The sequence below is a fragment of the Berghia stephanieae genome, chromosome 3, assembly GCF_034508935.2.
Source record: "Berghia stephanieae isolate SIO BIC M18660-M18661 chromosome 3, UCSD_Bste_1.3, whole genome shotgun sequence".
In the NCBI taxonomy this organism is placed as follows: Eukaryota; Metazoa; Mollusca; class Gastropoda; order Nudibranchia; family Aeolidiidae; genus Berghia; species Berghia stephanieae.
Window position 1 is genome coordinate 96,844,578 of NC_088362.1, and position 27,155 is coordinate 96,871,732.

The 27,155-nt window shown below is 36.9% G+C and overlaps 1 protein-coding gene across 5 annotated transcripts; it reads right to left on the minus strand.

Annotated features, from left to right (window-relative positions):
* Positions 1-265: 265 nt before the first annotated feature.
* On the minus strand, positions 266-16,403 carry LOC144968927 (mediator of RNA polymerase II transcription subunit 19-like). Of its 5 annotated transcripts, none has more exons than XM_078907786.1 (6): positions 16,188-16,403; positions 15,209-15,365; positions 13,226-13,325; positions 12,780-12,885; positions 10,462-10,568; positions 266-6,723 (listed from the first exon to the last, which is right to left on the minus strand). In XM_078907786.1, the coding sequence occupies exons 1-6, from the start codon at positions 16,381-16,383 to the stop codon at positions 6,670-6,672; spliced, it is 720 nt and encodes a 239-aa protein (XP_078763912.1). In that variant the 5' UTR covers positions 16,384-16,403; the 3' UTR covers positions 266-6,669. The 5 variants fall into 5 exon arrangements, with proteins under 5 accessions (XP_078763912.1, XP_078763911.1, XP_078763913.1 ...); XM_078907785.1 differs by having other exon boundaries at positions 266-6,726; XM_078907787.1 differs by having other exon boundaries at positions 266-6,726; positions 10,462-10,565; positions 16,188-16,401.
* Positions 16,404-27,155: the final 10,752 nt, after the last annotated feature.

A 27,155-nucleotide genomic window follows, 5' to 3' on the forward strand; every position in this document is an offset into this window, starting at 1 on the left:
AAGCGGATAAAATAATGTTGTCTCTGCAAAGGTCAAAGTTAGGTAACCAGAGCCCTTCTCTTTATTCATTTTCGAGTCAAATGACACTGCCTGTGGTGATCAGTATAGCAAAATATAATCCCTTTTTGCAAGTCAACGGGTCAAAGAGTTCAATAAATTTTTCTTTGTAGTTTGTAGGTCAAATTAAAGAAAAAATAAAGCCACATACACCAGAATTGCCGAAACAACAATGTTAAAATACAAGTTGATCAAGGAGAGCAGGAAATTGGTTAGGTAGCATTTATTTTGAAATTACATCATGCTTTAATAAATCATAAAAATTTAAAAAAAAAACAACCATGAACACAAACCATATGAAATTAAATCTTACAATAAACATATGGCTAACATATTTGAAGGAAAAATAACAATAAAATGTAAAAGTCTCAAAGATACCTCTGACAATTCCATAATCCATCTGCAATGTCTTGAGATTGAAAGAAATGGAAGAAACCCCCCCTCCCCCCTCCCCAAAGTTGTTTTTTTTTTTTAAAGGCCTTATTTCTAAAGCGGCAAAGCTAGCTGCCGTTGGTTCCTACTTTTTTATATTTTGCTGTTTTATAAGACAACAAGGGTCGAATATTTTTTAATGGTTGGTCCGATTCTTTAATCAAGGCCTATTTCAGCCATTCTTTTGAAAAAAATATATAAATAAATAAAAAATAAATATGAATTCATTTTTAGGTGCTTTCGGATGTATGTTCAATTCAAGCGGCCTTTATTGTTTGAGAAAGGGGAACTTCAGCACTTTAATATAAGATTATTTATAGCTTATTACAGACCACGATCTTCTATTTTAAAGATGACCACCCTCGAAATCCATAAATTTTCATCAATGCATTTTCACTTCTACTCTCTTTCTGGACTCCATGTCTCATCAAACAAAATAAATAACCATATATCATATCAGGGCTGCCAGGCAGGTTTGAAAAAATCCGCTCCAACCAAACGGGGTGTCTCTTGGACACAGACTGAATTTCAGAAATCACGATGAAAACTGAATTTTGAAGTAAGGTACATAAAAATGTTACTCTTTATAAATTAGCATTTCAATATGAGCAATTTAGTAAAGATTATTGCACAATACATATCTTAACCCTTTCCTTACTAATGCGACTGGATGCGACATTACCGATTACTTGCTAATGCGACTGGATGCGACATTACCGATTACTTGCTAATGCGACTGGATGCGACATTACCGATCACATGCTAATGGGACTGGATGCATCTCTCGCGAACGGCCTCGTTTTAGCGTAACATAGCAACGAGCTCTCGAGAACCTTCGTTTCAGTGCGAAATCCACGATTTTAATCGGGGTTTGACGATTCCGTATATCGAAACCGGATGTGTTTATTCAGTTTCGTTTTGAAACTGTGCCCAGTTGAAAATCGCTTACTTTCACGTTGTTCCAAGCAAAGTTTGAGACAGAATCTGGTTGCAATGGCCTTCGAATTTTTGAATTCTATTGTTTTTGAGAACGATTTTGAGGAAGATGATAATGAATCAGACATCGGTGTGGAGCCAGAGAATCTAGAACCAGAGTTTAGATCTAACTCGGACTCTGATTCTGACAGCCAAGGTGAGTGTAAACAAAGAAAATGACGTTATTCAAGTGATATCGATAACTAAACTTGAGTTGCTTCAGGGTCTACACCGGTAAATAGATAGATATAATACAGTTTATTTGTAAGTTAAGAATATTTCACAGTAATATGACATCAGTAATTACTTAGCTCCTCCATCCTTCCACTAAGCAACACATGTTAGGCCTTTATAAGCAAATACACGTTGCTGGGACCTCCCTGAACACATCATCATTCATTATCTATCATTTCGTCCTTTATGTTGTCATTCAGAACTCTCCATCTCTTCCTCTTTCTCTACATTTTCAACCTATTTAATCAGTCACTGACCTATTACTAAATCCATTTTTCTTCTTTTTTTTCTTTCATGTCAGCATCTGATGATGGACAAGTGGCGACGGACGATCAGGAAATCACTTGGTCAGACATTCTATCCGACGTGACACCACGGATGCAACCCTTCACCGAGGCCTCAGGACCTGTCCATTCACTTGAAGGGGATGAGCCTTTTGACTTATTCCAACTGTTTATTGGTGATGAGCATTTGGAGAGGATGGTGACAGAAACAAACATATATGCCCAACAACAGCAGCAAGGAAAAGGCGAAGAAGACAAATATTGGAAGCCAGTTGACCACAGCGACATCTGCACATACATCGCAATCAACATCTTCTTTGGCCTCAAAAAGCTTCCTCAAACAGCACTCTACTGGTCCTCTGATCCCTTTTGGCGTGAGCCAGCTATTGCTGATGTAATGGGTCGTCAACGTTTTACCAAGATCCACCAATATTTTCACTTGGCGGATAGTTCGCAACAACCAACTCGTGATCTTCCGACGTTTGATCCTCTGTACAAAGTGCGTCCTCTCCTCGACCATGTCAGGGGACAATGCTACGCCCTCTACAAACCCAAACAAAAACTTGCAGTAGATGAAGGAATGGTGGGCTTCACAGGTCGACTGTCATTCAAACAATACATAAAAAATAAACCTACTCCATGGGGCATCAAGATCTGGTGTCTCGCCAAGTCTGACACTGGCTACCTGCTAAACTTCAGGGTCTACACCGGTAAAAACGAGGCAGCATCTCCCCATGGCCAGGGCTATGACATTGTGTTTTCTATGGTGCAACCTTATCTGGATCTTCATCACATCGTGTATTTTGACAATTTTTTTAGCTCTCCACGTCTGGCTGCTGACCTCCTCCGGCGGGGTACATACTGTTGTGGGACAATTCGACCCAACAGGAAGGGATGGCCTCTTCGCAAACAGAAACAGAGGAGAGGGGATGTGGCCATGAAGCAAAATGGCCTTATGGTTGCTACCCAGTGGATGGACAAGAGGCAAATCAATGTGATTTCTACTTCATCGGACCCTTCCACAACTGTTGTTCCTCGTCGTTCCAAGGTCGGAGTTGTGAACCTGGAGATTCCACGACCTGTTCACGATTACAATTCAGGGATGTTTGGTGTAGATTTAAATGACCAATACAGGTCCTACTACTCTGTGGGTAGATCAGGGAGAGAATGGTGGCGCTATGTGGTGTGGTATTTACTTCAGGTCTGCATCATCAATTCATTTCAACTCTTGAGATCTGCTCGCCCACGGGACACATCAGCCTCAAGTCACCTGCTGTTCAGGACTTCCATTGTTAACCCATAGAGGCCCGCTTCCCCTGGAGTCGCCCGCGACTGTTGAGGCCCGCATCGCCCGTCATCGCCCGCGGCCCCCCCGAGAAAAAACGGATCATGTTTACTTTGTTATTGCAACTTCGTTTTATTATAAACCGGAAACATTGTAAACGTAATGCGATCGTTCTATTTCCGTTTCCTTTTTACCGCACGTTTATATCGTTGATAGCAAGTGAGTAATCGAATTCAGAAAAATGGCATTCCCGTACCTCACGAGTTTGTTGCGTGGCGCTAGAAATGATGTTTTGGAGAGTGGTGTAGACGATGAAGAGGATTTTGGAAATGAAAGCATATCGAACTAGAAAGAGAAGATGTAAACGATGGTGGAGATGGACAAGACGAGGCGTTAGCACCCGATCAAGGTGATTCGGACACTGAATCGGAGTCCGAGATTGACGAAAATGACGGGAATGGGGGTGCGGGGAACGACTTTTTTTTTAAATATTTTTTTTCCCAATTTATTGAAATCAAAACATGTCATGTTATATATCATTCGAAAGCAAATTTATCTGGCTATAAAAAGGAATTAAAATTATAATTTTATGTCATTTGGTTCTCGTTTAATAATTTTTTAACTTTGTGTTGGTATTTTTTTGTTAAGAGTTATGCCCCTTACACTGGGCCTCAGGGGAATAAATTTTAGTAAACACCGGGCCTCTATGGGTTAAGTCACTACTAAGGAGAGCAGCATCAAAAAGAAATCCAACAGAGGAACCATCAGCTGCAGGACAATCTAGGCCTTATGCATCAACACACTCCTTGTCAGCTATGCCTGGACGCAAGCGACGCTGCTATCAGTGTGCTGTGGATGGCATCAAAATGGCAAGTGGCAGAACAAGGGAGACCACGACAGGGTGCCATTTGTGCAATATCCATCTTCATGGAGGATCATGTTATTCAAAATTTCATGAAAATTTTAAAAAGTGACAGAAAAACAGTATGAAAGAACAAAAACACTGCCTTTTCATATCCGCTTTTTTCATTTTTTGGATTTTATTAATTTTTTACAAGACATTGTGGACAAGAAACCCAAACAAAGTATATATTTTCTTAAACTGCATTCTTTTGGCTTTAATATGGTGTATTAAATTTGATTCTAAATGAATTTGGTGATTTTATATGATTTTTAAAAAAATAGTGTGTTTGAATTTAGAGTTATGTCCCTTGGCTTAGCAATTGGGGGTGGATCTGTGAATTTCCCTTAGCAATTCAGCCTGACTTATGGTGAACCTGTTAGCAAGGAAAGGGCGAAACAATAGAGTGCAGAGTAGATAAAGGGATTACTGTGCAGAAGAAATACATTAAACAAACTAAGCAACGACAATTTCAAAGGCCCCACCAATCCTCAAAAAGTAACCATTCACTGCCCCATATTAATATTATCTACATATCTCTACTCATTCATCATAAATGAGCTCCTTTCTAACCATAATAATGTCGCCAGTTAATTTTCGGGAGAAAAAAATCACTATTTAAAAAAAATATTTTTAAGGTCCTCGAAAATTCACGAAGCCACTTTCAACAGCAAATTTTCGCGGTTCCATGATCATCTGGCAGCCCTGATATATATGAAATCACTCGCAAAATAAAGACAAAAACAATCTTTGGTTTGATAAAAGTTTTAATTACTATGTGTCATGGGACCCTTTGAAGTCGGGTAATTTCAGCGGTCAGCGAATTTTCAATGGGTTTGGAGTACCTACCCATTCACACCCCACCACTTGTCTTCTATCCTAATGGTGCATACTCACCTAACCTACAATATGCACACGGCCACATAGAGAAAAATCATTGTAAATTGTGATATGATGAACCGACCATCAGCGCCACTGGCAGGCACTGAGAAACGCCACAGCTCACCATAAACCCATACATTCACAATGCCCCCATCCATAGTACCCCAATGCCTTGATTGTAGTAAGTGTTTTATACTTTGATGTGTAATATAAATATAAGCTCACTGAGATAATGGGATGGTCAAAAAATAATCATGATTTACAATTAAAAGCACCCAAGAAAAAAAAAAAAGGGGGACTTGTTCAAATAGAGAAGAAAAGTTGATTGCGAGAGAATATTATCATTATTATTATCAGCGCCCTTAGTTTGAAATCATATAAAAGTCTCATCCAGACACAAGCAAAGTATCCCAATGAGGATACACTTAAAATGATTACAAAATATTTAACAAAATACTTAACAACAAAGAGATGATTTTGCAAGGGGAAAAAACTTGTCTCTCCCTTAACCAAGGACTCCGGGTCAGGAAAAAGTCAAGAAGCCTAACCCCACCCAAGACGAAAATCAACCTGGAAAAGGACATTGTATAGGGAGATACAGCAGTAGTGACCTCCCTGACCTGCCCTGCATGGTAGGTCAAAAGACCAACCCAACTTTTACGGGCAGTTTTTTAAACTCTTTCTTCATTTAAGGAACATTTCTAGTTTCTACCTTTGAATGGTAAACATGATCCTTACACTTGAAGTTTCAGATTTTTTATTCACGATTGTCCTTACCAACACCTTCACACTTTGAGGTCATTTCAGTGCCAGTAAAACAAAAACAAAACCCCAACCCAGAGACAAGTGCAAGACGCCCCATTAAAAAAAATGCACTCACATTTTACTTAAATACTATTAACTCACTCAATCCTAGAGGTTTTTGCTACTTTTCAAAATTGGAAAAAAATGTATTAAAAATGAGCATGTACATAGATAGAACTATTCAACTACCATTAACATGCAAAAAACTAAAAACATTAGCTTTGATACTAAGCCTATAATTTGTCTCATAAAAATGTAATAAATAGGCATGGGGTAAAAGTAACCCGGGTAAACTACGGATATAGTCAGGGTTGAGCGAGTTAAACTTATGGACAGATCATGTAGAGGGGGAAAATAGTCATCTCTCATGAAAGGAAAATACGTGTTTCATTCTTTGCAAAAGCCTCCAGAAAGGGCCTAGATGAAACTAAATGGTCTCATTCCAGAAGAAGGACACAAGGTATCATGAAAAGGACGAATTATTTTTAAAATAGTGATAGAAGAAAAATTGGAGGAGTGGACCTATCTAAATTGGACATCCATTCATCACAGGAGGCCAACATTCCCCCCACTCTAAGGTGAAGACCACCCATCGTAATTTTCAGATTCGAAAATTCACCTGTGTACTAATGTGGCTCTGTTCCCAATTTTTAATTGGTGAACTTAAGAGCATAAAATAAATCCTTATCTAAATTTTTGTCACCGCTCATCTTAAAATGGTTGATCTCTAAATTCCTTTAGACTTGAGATGGCTACTTGGGTGCCGTGCAGATAAGACTGTACAGAGCTGAAGTCTCCTACACTTTCTGCAAACATCAAGATGGCGCCTCTCCACCATTGACAGCAGCAGACGTATCTGGACTGTGTTTCTGCTGAAATAATTTTTAGCAAAATAACATTCCTGATACCAAGGTGATTGAAGACTTTTACATCTAAAAAAGGAACTGTTTATATATTAAGTCATCAAAAAATTTGCCCTTTTGGACCCCATACCTCTCCCTCCCCCTTATCACTTGTCATCATTGGCCAGACACCCCCCCCCCCCCCCTTAAGGGGGCGTAATTTTGCAAAAGAAAGAAAGGATAACTTTTTTTTCAACACTCCCTTATAAATTTTATAGAATATTATGTAACATTTTTATTAAAGACTGGAACGCTCTTCCCAAAGCAACAGATTTCGAAACATTCAAATGAAGATTATCAAAATTTTTCAGCCTAAATACAAACCATGGCTGTCCTACTTAACTCTCTCTGCCCTCGAACACAAATACTCAGAATTGAGTCGACTTCAAGTAACATTCTTAATCAGAACATTACATACATGAGTTAAATCACAATATTACTATACAAAGGAGCTTAAATCAGTTTAATGAACACAATATCATCCAAATTTATTTTTTAAAGGCAGAAAGGTAGCAAGTGATAAACATACTACCCCAAACTGATCTATACTCTTGTTTTTTTGGGTTTTTTTGCCAAGTACTGTAGAATTATGTTTGTTTTTGAAAGAACAGCATTATTGGGATGGGGAATAAAGCACTATATAAAATATATTTTCATTATTATTTTTATCATCATTAAAGATCTGATTAAAATTGGACATAAAGTCTAGATACAAGGTAATTGTGACAATAAACTATAGACTGATGAATTCTCAATTTCCAAACATAAAACTGATCCATTCACAAATGTTTCTCCCCTGGAAATCTATTCACGGCTCTGTATATATGTAGCACTATCATCTTCATCCTCATCACCACTTTCTTCTTCCAGCCTGCCACATTTTCTTAGATGATCTTTCATTGCTGCTATCGTGGAGTGGTAAGACATTTAGGACATGTTCACTTCCTTCACATCCGTTTTATTTCTGAAAGACGGGTCGTACTCAATATAGCATGTAATCTTTTCATCATATTATTTATTCATTTTTACCTTTTTGTTATTTTTGTTTTCGATGAAGGTTAAATGAGTACTTTTTGATGGCATCATCTGCAACATTTCCCTCTCAGTTTACACAGGCTTGGGACCGTGCATGGCCTCATTAAAAATATGTTGTTATTTTTTGTTTTGTTTTGTTTCTTTTTTTTTTTTTTTGTTTTGTATTTTCTTTAGTGTGCATGTTTTTCTTTTTTTTTCTTGTAAATTCCATCTTTTTCCTTTGTGTTTGACATCACTCATTTCTCTTAGAAGGCATCAAGGGTCGTGTGGTCAGATATTTATAAACGTATTGCTAGATAGATTAAAAAAATTGAAGCAAATGAGTTAAAGAGCCTTCTTGAATGAGGCAATAGAGATTTATCATGAGGTCACATATGACCGCACAAACCCATACTGCAAAGCCAGTTCTCTTTTGTCTCTAATAGAGTGGTGACACACTATTGTAGCATTAAATCCCGCCCACTCTCGATTCTTCAACCTGTCATGATTTCACCCATAATGAAATTAAACATGACATTTTGTTTGATTGATTTCTTGAATAACCATTTTTCGAGGTCTAAAGTTTGTTGCGATTAACCAAAGTTTGTTACAATTATCCAGTGACTTTTATATAGAATTAATGTTGGGAAATGTTGCAATTAACCGAGTTGCATTAATCCAGAGTGGACTGTAGTAAAATCCACAGTGCTAACTGAGAATGACCGAATATTTACAGGAATAAATTGGATGGTATTGACAAGTGGGCTATTCCATAATATTTCACAACTCATTTGTCCATTTTCTTTCATTTTATTTTAAACGTCCAAGCCAAGTTTCGATATGCATGTGATGTCAGTGTGTCATGTTACCGTTAACCCTTTTAACTTTAAAAAGTGAAAGACCTTTAAATCAAAGAGATAAAAGATAAAAATAACTTTATAAAAACCTTTTGAAATGTGGGATGGTCCATTTTCTTTAAAACCAACCAATTAAGGAATAACTCCTAACATTCAACATTGCAATAAAACAAGAAGGACAGAAAGAATCAAAGAAGTAAGAGTAAAATGAGAAGGGAAATACAATTTTTACTTATACTGATTTTTTTCTCATGTATGAATGTGACAGGCCTTTGTAATGTGTGATACAAAAAAACATTGAAATGAAGTCATCTTTTTTTCTTCGTGTTTGCTATTGAAATTAACTAATTTTTAAAATTGTATTTTAACCCAGAAACGGCTAAGAGGGAGAACAAGCAGAGATTTTTTTAAAAACTCTGTTATACCCATACCTGCTATGTCGAGGTCTCACTGTAACATTATAGTATAGGGCTGGGCATTTTATATTGGCCATTAGCATATGGGCATATTCTATTCACATGGTAAGATGACAATAACAATAGGGTAACATGATAAAATGACAGGCTATTGTTATGGTCAACACAAAGAACAAACTTCCACACATCATAGAACAGGAGCAAAACAAGAACTCGAGAATCATCTCAACAAAGGTTTGCACTGGTGAGCACGTGACCACAGTTGAGATAACTTTGATCACACATCTTTGTTGGGGGGGATAAATTCTTATAATTGACTCTCTTACACCATATATAACAGTTGCACAAAAATGCTGTCCTTTACAATCATAAGAACCATACAGCAGAAGTTTATCCCTGGTTTAGTTGATAAACAGACAATAATAATTATCACAAGACTTTTCACACGATCAACCAGACCCAGTTATTCAATCACAGCTGGGTGGACAGATAGGTCACAAAATTGACTGCACTGAGATAGATGCCAGCTCTTTATTTGTAACGCAATTGCTCTGCCAACTGAGCTATCAAGATATATGAATGTCAAAATTTATCATGGACCAAAAAAAAAAGGCAAAGAAAGCAAAAGACGTCAGCTATGGAAATTTGAAAATTTGAAAAAAAAAAATCCATTTAACACTATCTTTTAAAAAGGGTACTTTGGATGCAAAAGCATCTTTTGAAAGCATCTGAGATCTGTTGAAATTTCACTATGATCAAGAGGAAGAGAATTCCAAATTGAAGGTCCAACGCTGCAGTGGAATACCATCTAAGACAATCCATTGGTTCCCCTACCAACCCATAATAATCATAATAACAGGATGGACTCTTAAAACAGTATTTTCACTTCTTTTTTTCATTTCTTTTTCCAAAGCCAAAAGTACTAAAACAAAACAATTATTAATACTTTTGACCGTTTTAAATTCAAGAAAAAGGAATCAATCTTGATCATTAAAATGATGAGCTATTAAGAATTTATAGTTTTTGTGAAGAGAGACAAGAGAAAAAAAAATGCTGTACATTCAAAGACTCAGGTCAGCATATTACTACTTGTGTAAACATCCCCAACCCATCAAAGGGGGAAAAAATGTTGGCAGGATTTTTAAAGACCCTAAAAAAACCCAGCAGATCTGAGTATATTCACCCTTAGCAATCACTGCTCACCTCAGTAACCTGAACAGCAAAAGAGAACTCGACTATGTAGCTGAGATAAAACTAATGTCTGCAGATTCTAGGAAAAGGGCATTCTTGAGTTCTAGCCACAGAACACAAGGTATGTAAAAGGACAACACAAATAAATGAAGCACTGGTTTGCTTCTCAACACAAACAAGCCAAACACACTTTTATACAGATTTGAATACAGCATTTATTTTTCTACCTTTTTCTTCTTCTTGTCTTTTTTCTTCTTTTTCTTTCCGTCTTTCTGATCCTCTTCTTTCTTGGGACGTTTTTTCTTTCCCTCGGGTTCACCCATTGTGTTTTCTACTTTAAAAAAGAAAGAGAGAAAAACAAAGGATTGCAAATCAGATTAAAAGGTATCTTAAATTCAATACTATTTTATTGTCAGTCTGGACCAGCCAGTCAAATCATGACAAATGAAAGACTTTTCTTCAATTGTCAATCATTTTGTTCATGGGGGAAAAGATGTCCTTCGTCAAAAGATCTTTCTGCTTAATAAATAAGTTGATCTATTGAGAACCTCGGGTAAGATCAAGAGGAAAATTTCTCTTGTTAAAAAAATCTCAGAAATTATAGATCTTGAAACCTTGTTTTTTGGGGAGGTTTTTGTTGTTTTTTTGGTTTTTAAGGGTTTTTACGGCTCTGACAACACAATTAGGTCATTTCAGTTTCAGTAAATAAAAAAAGAAAGAAAATTGGATAGTCAATAAATACAAGATTTACAATTTACAAGAAAATGTAAGACAAAGGGAATTTAGTTAGAATAGGGAACAGATGCAGATTCCAGGAGCATTCCCTCCATGTACTTAGTTTGAGATCACCTAAAAGTCTCATCCTGAAAACAGCACAGGATCCCACTAAGAGAAATACACTCACATTTTTACAAACTATTATATATCTAAAACAAAAAATGTAACAGTACATAATAAAGAGAATATTTACAGGGAACAAAAATATAATCTCCCAAAAACTTGAACTATACATTTTTGACTTTTAATACCTCTTTTTTTCCTCAGTTTTATAATAAAAATAAGGGTAATAATTTGGGACGGTACTGTTACGTTTTCAAACCGGATTTTAAAGGGTCTGTAATGATCCTATCGCTTAACGGATTTTAGGAAAGAATTCCAGAAAGGGGAGGGGGAGCGCGTTGGAATGTTATAGGTGTTACATGAATATTTTTATTCGGCTATGTGGTCTTGCGGCATGACACTCGCTTTCGGATCGGAAGGTAATTTAATGGGTTTGAGCCTCGCTCGGCGCATAGTTGAGTCCTTGGAAAAGACACTTTACTCACATTCTCTCACCATACTCATGTGTAAAATGAGTACCTGACCATCAACAGCGTTGTCTCTGTCGGAAAAGTGTAATATCGCCTAACAGGCGTCATGTCTCGTTCTACATGTTACGTATCGCTGTTGCTCAGGGACCCTTGTAAAGCGCTTTGAGCACATTTAGTGGATATTGCGCTATATAAAAGCTTTAGCTGTAGTTTAGTTCTTTCTCATTTGTTTAAATGTAAGACTTATTGGGGTGTACAGATAAATTTATGACTTTTTCTTTTCTTTTTCTCATCATCTATTTCTTGTACTTTATGATTGATATTCACATTCCATGTGAAAAATGTGTCAGTTGTATGAAAAACTTATAGAATCCAAAAAACAAGGAGAAAATAAGGGCACCATGCTATAAACTGACATTGATTTCACAGATATGCCATGCATCGGACACATATTAAGTCAAACCTCCCATTATAAGAAAGAGAATCAAACAAAACCTGTTGTCTTGCGTGTAAATTAATCAGCACTACAACCCATCAATCAAATCATGAGCCACCGATAGGGAATGAGATTAGCGGAAGAGTAGCGTCTCTTGATTGGACATCACCTTACAGAGAGAACATCAACATGGTTTTGCGCATGTGTCTCTCTTGTCTTCGCTTTCGGTGAAGTGTCTCCGGAAGCGAGGACTAGAGACGCATGCGCACAACCAACATGACATTCTCTCTCTAATAACTTTTCCATCTGTGACGTCCAATCAAGGGACACTACTCTTCCGCTAAAATCATTTCCTATAAGGGAAACAAACAATTGAACGACAATAAGTCATCATCAAGGTGTGATTTCAACTTTTCAAGAGATGTAACATGTCAATCCATCCATGACAATCCATGTATACAATGGTAGAATCACTTCGACCTATTGACAGTGTTTATGCCAGTAAACTAAGTCAGTGACAAAGGGCAGTACATTTCATGACTGAGTCCACCTTACAATCTGTTATGGCGGCCACTTTTTAGGTTAACAACTGTCTTAATCATGGAAAATAAATAGAAAAAGAAACAACCATCAGACAGTCCTCCATACACAGTTTTGGCATTAAAATACATGCATAAAAGTTGTTTCATCCCCGAAAGAACATTGCTCTTCCACTAAATTTTAAACAGTTAAACAAAGAGAATGAGGAGTTCCCTATAATCAATCAAGAAAGTGAAAGAGAATTCTTGGCAGTAATCACCTTGGGCAAGCTGTAGAGCACTTCCTTTCTCTGTGTCCTTGATTTTCTTCTTGCGCTTTTTCTTCTTCTGTGTCATTTGGTTCATTATTTGGTACTGTTCTGGAAGCTAGAAAGAAAATCAAATAATTAATCAGACTCAATTCCACTGACAGAAACAAAAAGAATCAATAATTTGTCTAAATATGTTCTCATTTTAACAACTAAAATATAACAAACAAACAACCCCCCCCCCCCCCCCCCCCCCCCCCCAAAAAAAAAGTTTTTGTAAAGGAACTAGAAATAAAGCCTTTAGATGGAAGATTTGAGCTTTTTCTAACCTGATCTAACTATAATTTCTACCATTATCTGAATAGAATAATAGATACTATTATTTTTACAACTGGAGCCCGGTATCAAAAGAAACAGTTTTACTTACACACACACAAACAAATAATAATGGCACTTACTGGACCAGGGTGTAATCTAAACCCAGACAATGTGGAACCTGATAACTGTGTTAATTCTTTTCCAAGGATGGGAACTTTGTCTATTAATGACCTCAGTGAACTGTCGGGAGAAAATAAGCAATTTGAACTAAAACATAAAATTTGTTCTTTCTTATTATAATAACATGCATTGTTAAACATGAAATATTGTTCATCTACACACATACACACACACACACATAATCTTCAAAATTTGTAAGCTCTACAGTTTTTCATAAATGTGTGCATTGTCATCATGCTAAATTAAAATAGGCATCGAATATATAGAAATGGCCCTTGGACTGATCTTTGAGCAACAAAATACTTTGCTTGAAACAAACAAACTGATAACAAGAGACATACACTTCACATATTCTCTTGACTGACAAGATGGACTATGTATTCCACCTGGTTGATTAAAAGATATAATTTTGACACAGCAACAGTTATTTCGTTATAGAGGTACCACTGTACATTGGACTCCAGTTGAATATACAAGCCTTATTATTATTCATCATGGTTTCTTTAGCATTAACTAACAATAATTGCTTGTTACTCATTGGATGCTAGTCCATTGCAAAATGCTTTCTGTCAGAACCTTAAAGATCGGCTGGACAGGTGGACAGAAAAAATCTTGCCTGCATCTGGGATCAATACCTATCCATTTACTAGCGAGGCGAATGTCATACAGAGCTATCTGGAACTTGATCTTTTCAAAAGTTTGCCAAATAAGTCTAGTAAGTCCAACAAGATACTTTTTATGGACCTCGACTTGCAAATCCTAAATTGTGAAGATTTTGTTATTATCTAAATATTTACAATGACCTGAGATTAAAAATTTGTCTGTCGAAGATACCAAATTTTCAATGAAGATCTAGACCTCTTTTTAAAAATTATGATTTCTTTGTAATCACAAAGAAAAGTAAAAATAATTAAAAAAAAAAAAAAAAAAAAAAATTCAGTTAGAAAATCTTGTTGGAAAGATAGACCTGCTAAAGACAGTCAACATAAGACGTTGTGTATATATAAATATACATATGACGAGATAAGATTTTTTTTTTTTTCATTTTGGCTTTCACTCTGGCTCGAAATTCAAAGCCATCACTGTTTGAATCTTTGTCCAGTCTGAAAAAAATCAATGCCACAAACTGATTCCCACTTTGAAGTTAGTACTGATAGTGTTCGTTTTGCGAACTTGAAGACATTTTAAAATACCTACTTGAAAATTCAAAATTAATCATGAAACAAGGAGTAGATTTTAAACAAAAGAAATCACTCATTGGGTCAACACGCATTTTAAAAAAAGAGCTGGCAGTCATTTTGATCATGTTACTCTCAGAAGTCACACAAAGTCGTCTTCCATTGCCACCCTGCATGAACTAACCTCATTGGCAAATTTGAGAACCTTAAATTCAAATGTCTGGAAGGTTTGAAGGGGTTCTGCGGCAATATGAAACACACCTGGAGAAAACTTAACACTAATCATAAAAGAAAATTCCTTTATCAAAACTTAAGAACTGAAGCTTACATGAATATTACATTAACTCACTCAACCCTAATACCGACTATATCCTTTGCTTACCCGGGTTACTTTTACCCCATGCCGACTTAGTACATTTTTCTGAGACAAATTATAAGCGTAGTATCAAAGCTATTGTTTTTAGTTTTTACATGTTAATGGCAGATGACTAAATCTACCTTGTACATGCTCATTTATAATATATTTTTCCAATTTTGAAAAGTAGCAAAAATCTCTAGGATTGAGTGAGTTAGCAATGCAAATCGGAGCCTCCCTAGAGACTTGAATCTATCCACGTATTGAATATAATGTTTATAGATCATAAGAAACGGCAATTTGTTCCACAATCCTATGGTTAATGGGAAAAAAATAAATATTAGCAGGACAGCCTTGATTATGGGATGTTGAATAAGCATAAGAGAGATTAAATTTAAATATCGACGTACCTGTTGTCTTGGACACCGGGAGAGTCGATGTTTCCAGGTAAATGGGGAAGGAAAGCAGATAACTCTTCTTTGACTTTTTTATTGAGGAATCGATTATAAGAATGTTCTAAGTTATAGTGGTGAAGTAGATTGGTGGTTCCTGTATACTCAGCCTCATCTGAAAAAGTTAAGAAAATGTAAAATATGTTTGCAGCAAATACGAAATTGTCCTATTCTTTAAAAAATAAAATAAATGTAAGACCTACATATCAAAGGCTTATGACCAGAAAGTATTTGTTTCTACTTCACAAAGCAGTTTACAATATCTTGGTTACTACAACCTAGTGGCTATGCGGGTTATAGATAAGAATCATGAATCTTTAATGAATTGTCAGTGTAAAAATTGTCTTTCTAACAAAGGTAAAAAGAATAAACTAAGTTCACCCTTGCTCAATGAAATGTGTCTATAAAAATAACATGAAACTAGAAGGGTGGTTGAGAAAGAAATATGGATAAGGGAAAAGAGAGTAAGAGTAAGAGAGAGAGAGAGAGAGAGAGAGAGAGAGAGAGAGAGAGAGAGAGAGAGAGAGAGAGAGAGAGAGAGAGAGATTGTATGGAGAATTGCGAATTTTAATTCTCAGTAATAATAATAATAATAATAATAATAATAATAATAATAATAATAATAATAATAATAATAATGACATGGTCGTATCGTATTTTTGTAATTGGCCATACAACTTGTCTAAAATTGATTCGTAAAATTAAAATTACGAAAAATTCGCAAGATTCGATGACAAGAATAAGAATGGAATATACATGACCTCCCCTCAGTAGCATTAGAACTCATAAAAATAAAATGCGTCAAGGCAAGGAGAAAAGCAAACGCTCTCTTCTAACATTTAACTCGAGGTTGAATTGAACTTGAAGCAAAAGGCTACAAAAAAGTATCCCACGTCCCAAAAAAAAAAAGCCCAAGCCCCACCAGCCACCTCCTCACCTGGAATATCTTTCACCAAATAAAAGGAACCCGTATGAATAACTGCTGGTGTTTTTCCCGGAGCAAGACTTATCGTTGTTTTGAGGGTTCCAGAAGAATCTTGTCTGGGATACGCAGGTGATCTTGGACCACGGTCTCTAGGGCTCGACCGTGGTGATGATTGCATTGGTTCTGCTCTTCTCATCATGTCAGCCATTGTTGTTGTTGTTGTTGAAATGTGATGGGTACTAATATTAATTAGTACTTGTACTTGTAACAGATACTGTCGATGGAAACGATACTTCCATTTTCGGGATGTTCGATATTCTGAAAACCTGAATTTTCTAGCGGGGGGGGGGGGGGGGGGGGGGGGGGGGGGGGGGGGGCTGGGAGGTGTCAAATTTGACCAAAGAAGGGGAGGGGGGGGGGGGTGCGCTATTTGACCAAAGAAAGGGGGGGGGGGAGGGAGATGCGTAATCCAGAGAAGAAGGAAAAAACTGGGATGGGGGTGGGGGGGGGGGGGGGGGGGGCATTTTGGGCATTTTCTAATTCAGTCTAGACGAGATGGAATGTATAAAATGGTTTTCTTTCAATCCAATGTAACTGTAAGTAAATTTACAGCCAACGATTTTTGGATTGTTTTTGTTTTCTCACTTTTTCTTTTTTTCTGTTTCTTTCTTTTTTTTTTTTTTTTTCTTCGTTTTGTTTTCCCTTTTGGTGAATTTCGGCACATTTTGTGAGCTGATATTTAATAGAAAGGTGGGGGTGCAAATAAGCATCGGTGTGTGTATGTGTGTGTGTGTGTGTGTGTGTGTGTGTGAAAAGTGAAAAGTATAGACGGAGGGAGGGGCCTCTGCAGACACAGTAGAGTAACACAAATATAAAATTCTTGACATTGATTGGATTTCGAATTTATCATTGTAGTAAGGATATCATTGCGCGACAAAATCTATTTTCAATATAACCCGATGCGATTTTGCTATGGTAAAATCGGGTTTTCTCCTAAACAAAAATGAAATGATAATTATGATTATAATCATTATTGAAAAATTTTCACTCGAAATTATGGTAATATTAACGTTTGGGAATCCAATAAATGTCTGGAATCCAGGGGGGGGGGGGGACTCGACGCATTCTAGTGTGTCTGAAAATAATTCTATCACCTTTTTTACCAGGTAGGCTACTAACCAAATGAAAATCTGCTTTAAAACCAATACAAAAGCCTGGGTCTATCATTTTAAAGAGAAGAGGGTATATGTAAATTAGTCATGTGCTATAGAGGATGATGATGAACTCGACGCATTCTAGTGTGTCTGAAAATAATTCTATCACCTTTTTTACCAGGTAGGCTACTAACCAAATGAAAATCTGCTTTAAAACCAATACAAAAGCCTGGGTCTATCATTTTAAAGAGAAGAGGGTATATGTAAATTAGTCATGTGCTATAGAGGATGATGATGCTATGTCACGCCAAGGACTACAAGCAGAACGGGACATTTATATATTCATCACCATTGCCTTTCTTCACCCTGGGTCAGGGTATAGGCCACAAACAAACAGTTCCCATCCTTCTCTATCTTGAGCTAGCTTTTTTTTTTTTATCTCGTTCCATGGCTTATCACTTCTCTGATTTCTATATTGGTGGGAATATTATATTGTAATGACCGCATGCGCAGCTAAAGCATCGAGAGAATAGAACTAGAACCACAAATCAATTTGCCATTTTTAATAGACCAAACGCCACCCTCTCTCCTGCAGATGTCGCATCATTACAATTTTTCGCTATAAATTCTATTACAAAGGCTGAGATTGCACACAAGGCACAAAAGGCTGATACATGTGTTTAAGAGCAAAATCAAAATTACCTCTTTTTTTATCGAAACAAATCAACCGAACAAAAGCTGCCTGTCTAGATTTAACACAATCTACACAATAAGTAATTGTTTAAATAAGGAAGTCAATTTTTTTTACACATGCACCTTACCCCCTCTATCCCCCCCCCCCTTCTATCTATCTCTCTCTCTCTCTCTCTCTCTCTCTCTCTCTCTACCCCTCTCTCTCTCTCTCTCTCTCTCTCTCTCTCTCTCTCTCTCTCTCTCTCTCAATGAATATGTCCTTAAAAAAGTGGAAGAGAGATCCATTACATTTGCCTTCCTGGAAAAAAAAAACACAAGCAGACACGCCAATATTTAAATATAAACATACAACAATAAAAATTATCATTGTATAGCCAGTACACAATGCTGTTGTCATGTCAAACACACATCAAAACAGATATGCACCAATAACTCTTGGTATCTGTGTACGGCACTGACAACTTGGCTAATTTTGAGAGTGACGACAAATGGCCTTGACATCGACTCATACGCACAAGTACGCGGATACAACGATCTACAGTAAAAAGCTATAATAACCAAATAGATTGTATGAAAAATTAGTTGGGATCTTTTGGATTTTTAAAAATTTCAGTGTAAACGCCGTTTTTGAGAATAAAGTATCGGTAGTATCAACACCGATTATATCGACTAGTGCCCATTGATGACGGTGGATAGAAATCAATTCGTTTATTTCGTTAAATTAATCTTAAAGGCTCCATACACGCCCGGATATGATCCTGGTCCAGACCCCGATCAGGCAAACCGGGGTGAAAACGCAATGTGTGTGGCCAAATACCTGGCCGATAAACCTAGGTACGGTCCATCGCTCGCAAAGCCCGCTTTGCTTAATATTTTTCGAGGCGATTGGCGATCGGGGGCGTGGCAGTATAAAAAATTGGACAATTTTTTTCGGATTTTCGTTGTTTTGACGTCAGATTCGTGATCAGCGTCGAATTTTACAATAGGTTTGATACCAAGAACTTTGTTTTTACTCCAAAAATTGATGAAATTAGAAATAAAATTTAATTAATATTGAGGTTATGTGGCCGACAGAACAGTGCTCCTCCCTGTTTTGTGGTATGACTCTCGCTTCCAGATCGGAAGGTTCAGGTTTCGAGACCCGCTCTGCGTTGCGCAGAGTTGAGTCCTTGGAAAATGCTCTTTACTCACATTTTCTCACCGTACTCAGGTGTAAAATGAGTACATGGCCGTTCGTTGAATTTGTTAGGAAAAAATGTCACATCGCCTGACAGGCGTCATGTCTCGTCTTTCAAGTTTAATATTGCTGTTGCCTTGGGACCCCTTGTAAAGCGCTTTGAGCACGTGGATATTGCGCCAAATAAATGCTGTGTTATTATTTTTTTAAAATAATATTTTTATAAATGTTGCGCCAGGAAGAGGTAGATGGCAAAAGTTTCGTTTTCATAATTTTCAATGTAATGATATAATAATATGCCAGTTCTTTTTTTTTTTTTTTTCCTCCTCACCCGTTGACGCGACATGACGGTCGACCTTGACACAGACATTTGGGATTGGCAGATGCCAAAAAGCCTTGACTACGTGATGACAGGGGTGGGCATTGTAACCCTGAATTATACTCTACAAACAACGCCCCCCCCCCCCCCAAAAAAAAAAAGAGCTGTATGCGTGTGTGTGGTGGCGGTTGTGGTTGGGGGGGGGGGGGGGTGCGAATGCGAGTAGTCCCGAGGAGTACCCGTTTCACCTGCCACGGGAACACTGTCGATTTGTTTTATAAATAATAATAATAATAATATAATAATAATAATAATAATAATAATAATAATAATAATAATAATAATAATAATAATAATAATAATAATAATAATAATAATAATAATAATAATAATAATAATGACGATAAATAACAAATCTTTATTGTCCACAAAATTGAAAAATTCCCGTGGTCTACGTTGCTTTTAAACTTAAATCGGATTGCAAATGTATGGATGTTATGCGTATTGGAAAAATACTCACGACATCTCCATCGGGGTATAACATATTAACACACAAAACTGCAAACGCGAACGTTCATTGTCTGATTGATATAACTTAGTGATAAGTTAATTATAAAATGCTGTCTAAAAGCAATAACAACGGGTTGACTAACGTCCAATTCATTCCTTCTATTGATGCTCTGTGTTAAATTAAAATACTCACAAAGTCCGCCAGCCAGAAATATCACTCCAGCCCAAAGATCTACATGGAATCTTGAACGTTATAGTCTGATATATTTTAATGAGAACTAATCATAAAAATGGGTGTCTAAAAACAATAACAATGAGATGAGTGACGTCAATTTGGTTCCTTCTATAAATATCCAAGAACTTTACTCACTCCATCCGCTCTCTCCTCCTTCAATACATATGAATCTATTCTCTCATCACTTTTTTGTGCGGCTATGCATGTGATCTTGTGAAATGACACTCGCCTTTGGATCGGACGGTACTGGATTCGAGTCCCGCTCTGAGTGGCGCATAATTGAGTCCTTGGAAAAGGCTCTTTACTCGCATTCTCTCACCTTGTTCACTGTTAAAATGAGTACCTCGCTGTTTACAGCGTCGTCTCTGTCGGGAAACAATTGCAATAACGCTTAACAGTCATGTCTCGTCTAACATGTTTTTATGTTGGCCAAAGACCCTTATAAAGTGATTTGAGCACCTTTATTGAATATAGCGGTATATATAGCGCAAGTAAATTTTTCTCTCTTTCTCTTTCTCTCTCTCTCTCTCTCTCTCTCTCTCTCTTCTCTCTCTCTTCTCTTAGCTATTGCTACATATGATGGGAATATCTTGGACGGTTATTGATGCTATGAGTTTAGGTAAAATGCTCACAACATCCACCAGTCGGAAATAACGTACCGTCACACAAAACTACAAGTAACCTTGAACGTTAAAAGTCTGATTGATATAATTTAGTGAGAACTAATTACCAAAATGACTGCCTTAATACAATAACAAAGAGGGGAATGATGTCAATTTCGTTCCTTCAACAGTCTAATTGATATAATTTAGTGAGAAGTAATCACTATTGTGCGCAAGACGAAAGATAGAATAACATACAGTAACTGGGATCGTAGCCTCACTATTAATTAAAATTTATTTCTAATTTCACCAATTTTTGGAGTAAACACACAGTTCTTAGTATCAAACCTATTGTAAATTTGACGCTGATCACGAATCCGACGTGAAAACAGCGAAAATCCGAAAAAAATTGTCCACTTTTTTTATACTGCCACGCCCCGATCGCCGATCGCCTAAAAAAATATCTCCCCGTATGTGGGCAAAAATCATCTGCGATAAACGCAGGGATCGGGTCACAGCGACTAGGTCATCCGTCCCGCTACCAGGGGATGTCGGCGTCTATGGGGGGCTTTAAGATTTCTTAAATTTAAGGCGATTTTTAAAAATTGGTTGGTTCCTATGTGTTTCCAAGAGCACCTGTGTCTAGTTTGAGCCCGAATATTCAATTCTAGCACAAGCACATGATCCCGATGAATATACTAAAATGATAACAAAATATCATACAACATTTAAAACTAAAATCTAATCTAGATAATAGGGGAATGATTAACAAGTGAAAAAATTGTATCTCAAAATAAAAAGTGAAAACTATACCTCGAATTGTTCCCTCTGCTAAGGATCCTGTTCAGAGCTAGGACAAAACCTCGTTGCCTCATTATAGGATAAAGACTGAAAGTAATTTGGAACGAGATCATAGATGCTCTATGAGGAAAGAAGACACAGCAAGAGTGACATCCACAGTGTGCCTCGGGGGGGGGGGGGGGGGGTAGGGGGGGTAGGGGGGGGGTAGGGGGGTAGGGGGGGTAGGGGGGGGGGGTCAATCGTACCCACCCAACTAATAAGGATTTACCATTAATTATAATTAATTTTTTAAATAACTGTTCTTTACTAGAAAGATTCGGGTTTTACTCTCACTTATTGTAGGCATACTGGTATTGTTTTGTAGTCTAGTGGTATGACAATCGCCTTCTGACCTGTAGGTCGAGTCACACAAATTCGTAATTTGAGTCCCTGGAAAAGGCTTTGTACTCACATTCTCTCGTCGTACTCAGGCGTAAAATGAATACCTAGCCAGTAACAACACTGTCTCTATCTACGGGGCCAATTTGATTTCACGAGAAGGGTTTTCTCAACGCACCCTTCTATAGATAGTATGCGCTTGGCTAAGAAACTCACAACATTGCCATCCGGAAATAACACGAACCAACACACAAAACTATGTGTAACCTTAAACGTTTATAGTCTGGTTAATACAGTTTAGTGAGAATTACCCATAAACGCGGATGGCAGAAAACAATAACAAAGACCCGAGTGACGTTAACTTCATACTATCTATAAAATGAATAATTAGCTGGTAACAGTATTGTCTTTACACAGTGCCATATAGGCGTGATGCCTCTCCTACGTTTATTGCGGCTATGTGGTCTAGTGGTACCTATAACACTCGCTTTCGGATCGGAAGGTCCTGGGTTCGAGCCTCGCTCGGCGCATAGTTGAGTCCTTGGAGAAGGCTCTTTACTCACATTCTCTCACCGTACTCATGTGTAAAATGAGTACCTGGCCGTTAACAGCGTTGTCTCCGTCCAAAAATAATAAAATTGTAGAATCGCCTAACAGGCGTCATGTACCGTCCTACATGTTAAATATATTTGACTGTCTCCCTCCCTGGCCAAGGACTCCCGTCAAGCCCGGATAAAACCAAGTAATCTCATTCCAAGGCAGGCAGAAAGCACGTTAGAAAACAGAAATAAGGGGATAGATGACACTACAAGTGACCTCCCAGCCCACTATGGGAGGACAAAAAGCCCCACCCGGTCCTAAAAGTCGCACCCAGGTACAAGCAAAGGATCCCTCAAAATAACGACACATTCAAATGTTTACAAAGTTATATATAAATATACATTTTAAAAAACAAACTGCGCTTGAAACCTTTGATATCAGCACCGATAAAAAAGGAAGATGGTTCACAAAGGGAAAGTTTCGTGATCAAATACAAATTGGGTCACGGATGCTTAAGAAAAGTAAGGACAAGAGGAGCTACAATAAATCCCATCAACAATCTACCACAGTGGGCATCATAAGACCATCACAAGTTTCACAGCGACAACGGCATGGGATCCTCACCAAGAGGTATTGTTTTTTAGGGGCTTTACGGCGCTAGCAACACGTTTAGTGTCATATTAGTGCCATTAAAAACGAAGAAAATGGGACATTCTAGAATTACGATTAAAGCACACAAGAAAAAAAAAAAAAGTAAGGCAAAGGGGAATTGTTTCAAATATGCAGGGAACATATGTAGATTCGAAGAGTAAACCATCAATGTTTGTACTTGGTCCATTTTATCTGTTTTCATATATTAAATTGAAGCTTACTTTCAATTTCACATTGTTATTTACTTAGTTTGAGATCGCCTAACAGCCTCATACGTCTAGTGTCTACTAGCAGAGGATACTTACAGAGGATCCCTCTAAGGAGAACACACTCAAATGTTTACAAGATATGTTTAAAACAAAAATATAACGATCAGTGCATAACAGATAGATGATTTACAAGGGGGAAAAATCACCTCCTAGAACTAACACTATACATTTGACTATTTCTTTCTCAGTCGAGGAATGCGACAAGGACCATGGCAAAATCAAGTGATCAAATTCCAGGACAAAGACAGAAAGCGACTCAGAAAACAGATACAGGGAAATAGAAGACACACAAAGTGACCTCCTGCCCACCATGGGAGGTCAATAGACCCTACCCAGTCACCAAAAGCGAGACACTCTGAGGGTCGTAAGCAGTCATACAGAGAGATTATTTACAACGGAAAAAAAATCACCTCCGCAGATAAAATAATCCCAAACATATTCACGAACCCTGATGAGTCGCATCATTAAAATGTTAAAAATTATATTAGAACGAATGAAACATAAAGTGAAAAATCAAATAAATGGAGATGAACAATTTGACTTTATATCACAGATCGGAACTAGAGAAACCATTTTCTGCATAAACTGTGATACAAAAACGCATTGAAGTTCAAGTTGTATAATATGCCCGTTTTATCGACTACGCCAAAGCGGTTGATCGATTGCACCATAGCAAATTAATTGAAATATTAGAAACATTTGGCATTGAGGGCAAAGATATTAGACTGATTGCCAACCTGTACTGGTCATGGTACCAAAAAGCAGCTGTGCAATGTTGAAGTGGCACTTCAAAATTCACAGATATCAAAAGAGGTGCTAGGCAAGGGTGCGTTTTCTCGCCTCCCCATTTAAAATGTACACAGAATTTATCCTTCGTAACTCAACACAGTAGAAACACCAGCAATATCCGATATGTGGACGACACAGCAGTTCTGGCCATAGAACAATAATCTGCAGGAATTAGCATCTGTTGTAAATCAAGATCGTAATTATAATGGACTTGACATGAATGTGAAGAAAACAAAAATTAATAGTTGTCTCCAAAAATCATATATCAAAATTAATGGAGAAAGTATCCAAGAAGTAAATTCAATAAAATACCTAGGTCAGTGTATCAATGAGACAAGCTCCTCAGACAATGTTGTGACCAAACGAATCTATATGGTGAAATCAAACTTTGTGTAATTGAAAAATATCTTCAATTCAAAGCAAATCCGCCTACTAAACAAGTTTAAACTCATAAAATGTTACATCTACTCCATTCTTTTGTATGCTTCGGCAACTTGGACAATTAACAAAAGCATAGAAAGAACATTAGATGATTTTGAAATGTGGATATTTATTAGGAAAATAGGTAGGATAAAATGGAACGATTGAAAGACAAAGAAGTGTTTGAAGTTCTCGGTTTACAAAGAGAGCTACAACAAACATTAAGATCGAGACACTTTTTTTGGCCATAATAAACGAGACAAAGTATGAGTGCTTATTAGTTTTGTGTTTATTATTACATTTTCATGCATGCCACGTCTGTAAACGAATTTACTTTTTTTTTGGGGATGAATAAAGTATATATTATTATTATTATTATTATTATTAAAGATTGCTCAGAAGGAAGGGTAGAAGGTAAAAGGTCACACGAGGTCGGCAAAGACATCAATGATTGGTTGGGGATGGATCTCCACCAATACACAAGACGCGCCCAAGAACGTGACTGCTGGAGGTCCATTTCTCGTCACCCCCTGGATCAAGGACGAGACACATGATTCATTTTCTCTCTCAGAAAGGTCTCCAGCTACTATCTGAATGGTTACTAATACTAATGAGCACTCATACAGAGAGATGAATTACAACGGGAAAAAACCACATCACATTCACAAATCTATTCATTTTCTCTCAGGAAGGACTCCAGCTACTGTATTGGCAAAACAAAGATTCCCCCACTTCAGGACAAAAGCAGACAGAGAGAGAGAGAGAGAGAGAGAGAGAGAGAGAGAGAGAGAGAGAGAGAGAGAGAGAGAGAGAGAGAGAGAGAGAGAGAGAGAGAGAGAGAGAGAGAGAATATATATATATATATATATATATATATATATATATATATATATATATATATATATATATATATATATATATATATATATATATATATATATATTAGGGCGATTGAAGAGGTAGCCAGACTGCAGACAAGTGAAGAATTCCCCGGCCAATGGATGACTGACGTCCCCATGTCCTATGGGGAATTTCATCCAACAATACCTCACGACAAGGGCATAACGCCACAGAGAAATGGACAACGGATAAGAATAATAAATGACTACCACTACTAGTAACCCCCGACCAACCGCCCGCAAACACATTTTTAACTGATATCGAAGGGAAAATGATTTTTAAAAAAAAAAGGAAATAAAACCATAAGTTTGTAAATAATGTCTTTATTTAGTTAACATTAATGATAACCATAGTAATGATAATACAAGTTCGTAATGCATCATACAATATTTAACATTGAATCAGGTCTGACCAGCAATATAATATTTATTAGATATCAATTGCCTATAATGTTTTCATATTATTATTATAAAATTGCAAAATTTTGTACGTAATGTAATAGGTATGTGTAGATCAAAGCAACAAAATGTATGGGAATAATTTGACTTTTTTTTTTGTTTGAGTGAGTGAATAATGACACAATGTACAATCAATGGGTGGGTGTGTTCATTTCAATCATTAATTCTATAGAATGAGGGTAGTGGTCGTGTGAATAGCGGTCAGAATAGAAGAAAATATATCGAAGGATTAATACCTTCTAATTCTAATTAGAAAAGTTCCAAACTCAAAGATTGTAGAACCCCTTCTTTGCACTGATTTACATACACTTTTACGAGTTCCAAGAGCGATTACAACACATTTGTAGGTCATAGCTACAAATCACCAACATCTTGATGTATAAACATTTTTACTTTGTACTCACTCCAAATATATGAGGTGAAAGGTAAGCGCGCTCCATGCAGTCTTCTTCTTCTTAACAATTGTTTTTGGTTCATGTATATTAATTAAACAGATCCTTTTGTCTCTTTCCAATTCGTCATCGATAAAAGGCAGCGGAATTGAAACCAAAAGTTTACTGTAAAACAGGATTGTGAAGGGAAAGAGTCTTGAAAAAAATATTGTTGATGTTGACGTCATCAGGTATGACCCGTCTGGTTGATTTAAATGTTTAATAAAACGTGATCGATGAAGCTGGGGGTGCCTGAGTTGAAACAACAACACCAGCATGGTTTAATACAAATATTACAACTGATTTTGCTGGCGTCAGGGATAAATAAGGGTTGTGTGACTCGACTGCAAATATTATTGTGTTGATTTTAACAAATTTACTAACATATACTTGAAATGAGACATGACAGCGCTAGATGGGTAGATATTTTTCTTCCATAAAATGTAACGGAAATGCAAAAATCAGTTCTTGCTTAGAAACAAAAAGAAATGAAAATAAATTAACAAATAAATAATTCATGATAAAAAATAAATTGAGAATCCTTTCCTAATTTCATTTTAAAGGAAAATACAAACTTATGATCTGATGTTGCTTTGGCAGTAGAGCACCCATGACTGCCTTCTTAAAGGTTACTGATAACCAATAGGAACCAA

Coding starts and splice junctions, on each gene's coding strand:
- LOC144968927 (XM_078907785.1), bottom strand. CDS start 16,383: ATGGCTGACATGATGAGAAGAGCAGAACCAATGCAATCATCACCACGG. Junction 13,326..15,208: donor CCCGGTGTCCAAGACAACAG/GTACGTCGATAT, acceptor TTCTCCCGACAG/TTCACTGAGGTCATTAATAG. Junction 12,886..13,225: donor TTAGATTACACCCTGGTCCA/GTAAGTGCCATT, acceptor TTTTCTTTCTAG/CTTCCAGAACAGTACCAAAT.